This window comes from Akebia trifoliata, chromosome 6 (assembly GCF_017979445.1).
Source record: "Akebia trifoliata isolate Shusen 1 chromosome 6, ASM1797944v1, whole genome shotgun sequence".
NCBI classification, from domain to species: Eukaryota; Viridiplantae; Streptophyta; class Magnoliopsida; order Ranunculales; family Lardizabalaceae; genus Akebia; species Akebia trifoliata.
In genome coordinates, this window is record NC_141380.1 from 23754139 (window position 1) to 23757781 (window position 3643).

Below are 3643 nucleotides of genomic sequence, written 5' to 3' on the forward strand. Positions count from 1 at the left end.
ATCCAAAAACATGCTATGATGCTTTAAGGTTGTACAGGGCAAAATTCTATGAATTTTCAAAGAGAAAAAAAATCCTAAAATAATAATCTTCTAACCATTGAATTTCAATTTTAAGTTTCGGAGTTATGTGAAAGTTCGATAGCCATCCATTTTTAAAACCTTGGATCAAAAATTAAATTCTTTTAATTCGAGTTTTTTTATGAAACTTAAAGGGTTGTGGTGTTGGATTGCTGATGTGATAATCCATTTGAATAAAATCACTCTTAATAAAGTTGAAAATCTTACTAAGTTCGAAAGAAAAGGATTTCATTTATAATAATTGAATCCATCTAATCTTACTAACTTAATAAGGATTTTCACACTTGTGAAGGGTCCTTTGAATTCACCTACTGACATCAAAAAACATGATAAGATGCTTTAGGGTTGTAGAAGGCAAAATTCTATGAAGTTTGAAAAAAAATTCGAAAAAAGTTATTTTTCACTATTGAATATTAATTTTAAATTTTGGAGTTGAGTGGAAGCTCAATAACCATCCATTTTTGAAACCTTGGATAATGTCCAAAAGTAATTATTTTTTGAGATCTTTTCGAAATCTAAAAACCTTTAGTAAGACTTAAAATCTTATCAAGTTATTAAAGATCATTCGGCTCAAATGAATTATCATATTGATATAGCAACACTAGAATCTTCTAGATTTCATATAAAAACACATCCAATTTTTATTTTTTTTCACAAAAAATAATTTATTTTAGGTATGATCAAAGGTTTTGAAAATAGACGTTAAAGAACTCATAAATCTAAATTATTTTCTACGAAATTTTTCATGATGTGCTCAAACATTAAAAAAAGATCATTTGCCAGGCAATATTTTCCTTCCAATCAAGCACGCCCTTAAGGATAAAAAGCGAAATAGAAAACAAATGGAAGATACCTAGTTTTGGGAGAAAATCAAGGAGTTTTCATTCAGATTGAAGATAAGGGATAAGGGCATTTAAGTCAATTACTTTTATCTCAAACAAAAATACCTAGGTCTAGGGGTGTCAATGGTACCCATTTAACCGAATCGGAACCGGAGCCGAAATCTCCGATTTCAAATCCCTTTTTATTGAAATCGATTAGAGCTGGATCTAAAATGGACCCAAATCGATAGGAATCGAAACCGAACCGCGAGTACCCAAAACTGATTAATTTTGTCATTTATTTACATACCATAAAAGATTTAAGGTATTTTTTATTTCAAAATAAATACATGTTATATACAATTCCTCAATTTTTTGTATAAATTATCGATTGAAACTTAAAATGAATTATTCTTCTAAAAATTTATTACTTTTAACAAAGATAAATTTTTTACTTTTAAAAGAAAAAATCATTAACTTATATATTTAATATAACAAAATTAATAAGTTTATTGATAATATGTTAATTTTTTGAAGGAAATTTTTTGTTATAATGATTTAAAATACTTTTTATCTCATTCAATTCTTGAGAATCAGAACCGATGAGTACCCGTGATTTTTGGTGATTCCGAATCCGATTCCATTTATTTTGAAATCGGATCCAGAACCGATAAGAATTAGGATCGAACTAATATTAATGATTATGATTCTAAGTTTCTTAGGAACCGGACCGGAACCGATCCATTGACACCCCTACCTAGGTCAAACAGGTATGTCATATTTGTCACCAGTTTGAACACAAATGTTATATCGAATATTGACCAAAACATGGTGGGCCTATCGATAGAACAGATTAAAAATTAAACCAAACCCATTAAAAGAAAAAAATAGAAATCAAACCGAAAGAAAGAAAATTCTTTAATAAGATGTTGAAACATGAAAAATTAGAGATTAAATTTACAAGAACTCAGTTTCTCTTTTGGTTAAGATCTAACTAGAGCTAGAAACATTAAAGATCAAACGAAGAAAACTTAATAATAATAATTTAGAAATAAAAATCGAATCAGGTTTCAGAAAGACTTGTCAAGTTTCTGAAATTCGCCTCTTTCTTCATTAAAGATGTTCAACAACGCCATTGCTCTGCTCTTCCCCTTTGAGCTTCCATTCTCAGCCACACTAACAATGCCATCCAAAGCAGAGAAACCCATCTCCCGAACTTCCCCAACAATCTTCTCTCCACCACTCTCGATCAAATTTAACAACGCAGAAACCGCATTCTCTCTCGATCTATCACTCGATCCCGTCCCTGAATCCAATAAATCCACCAAAACCCTAATCCCAGAAACCTTCATAAACTCATCACAACTATCTTCACAACCCGCAATCTGCGCAATCACAGCTGTAGCATCCTCAACAATCCCAACTCTTCCATCTTTCACAACAAGCGAAAAAAGCGCCGAAACCGCACCAAGACCCACGATTTCAGTTCGATTTGGTGGGTAGAGAGAGATTCCAAAGATAGCTTTAAGAGCATCTTTAATAGATCTGGGAGGAGAATTAGGATTTCGAATGATATTAACAAGGGCGAAGACTATGTCGCGTTTGGCGCCAATTATGGGGCGATTGTCTTCGTTGATGAGAAGACTGTAGAGAGTTGCGCAAGCGTTTTGGAGAGAGGGTTGTGTGGCTGAGGGGAGACGAAGAAGGTGAGAGAGAGCATCGAAAAGGTTTGGAGTTGAGATGAGGAGATCTCGATGAGAGATGGAGATGTTGAGGAGAGTTGATACTGAGTTTTCTTGGAGAGTTGGAGATGAAGAGAAGAGGGTTTCTGTGAGGATCGGGAGCGCACCTGATTCGACGAGTAATGAACGAGTTTCGGGATCGTTCCTGGTCATGAGTCGTAGCTCGCAAATCGTTTCGGTTTGGGTTTGTTCTGATATGGAGGTTAGTCTCTTTACGAGAGATTCAACCATTCGCCTCTTCACTTCCATCATCGAAATAATAATCAGAGAAGAAGAAGAGAGAGAGAGAGAGACATACAGACAGAAAGAGTTGTTTTGGACTTTTGGGGAGGGAAGATGGCGGGCGGTTTGTTTGTTTGACACTTCGACGAACGATAGAAATAGGGTGGGTAAAGATTGTGTACTACGAGGAGTTTGGTAGATAACTAGCTGTCGTTCCCCTTTGTTGTGTGCCACGCAATCTCATATCTTATTATTTACAATTGGGTCAGCATTTGGTGAACCCTTTTACCAAATCTATCCTCAAGATTTTCGATGATAAGTTAAGACTTCAAATGAGGCTAAACATGATCACATTTGTCTTGGTCACGTTCTTTTTATTTATTTATTTATTTATTTATTTATTTTGAGTCGTAATAATCTGACCATTGACGTCACATACTCAATCGATTATATGACATGACAAGTTCAGGAACCGTAGATACGGTTCCCTCCAGATACATATTTTTATGGGGGAAGTATGACCTTGTATCTTGAGGAACACAGATCTAGTGTTCTCTTTGCCACGTGGGATAGTCCGATTATGACTATTCATATTTATTTGTTAAGACATCTCAATTAAAAGTAAGGAAAAATTACTTAAACGACTTTGATAGAAGAATTTATTTCTAAATAATCCCTAAGTTTTGGAAGGTAGTTTGTTGATTCATTTAGTAAATTTTTTTATTTCTTAATGATACTTTATTATTGACGAGTTCACTGCTTTTTTATTTATTGTCTGTT

The 3643-nt window shown here is 33.8% G+C and overlaps 1 protein-coding gene across 1 annotated transcript; it reads right to left on the reverse strand.

The window, feature by feature from the left end:
• Nucleotides 1-1795: 1795 nt before the first annotated feature.
• On the reverse strand, nucleotides 1796-3203 carry LOC147400448 (U-box domain-containing protein 19-like). The gene has a single exon (XM_086446142.1). The coding sequence runs from the start codon at nucleotides 2891-2893 to the stop codon at nucleotides 1970-1972; it is 924 nt and encodes a 307-aa protein (XP_086302268.1). The 5' UTR covers nucleotides 2894-3203; the 3' UTR covers nucleotides 1796-1969.
• Between the last annotated feature and the right edge of the window lie 440 nt (nucleotides 3204-3643).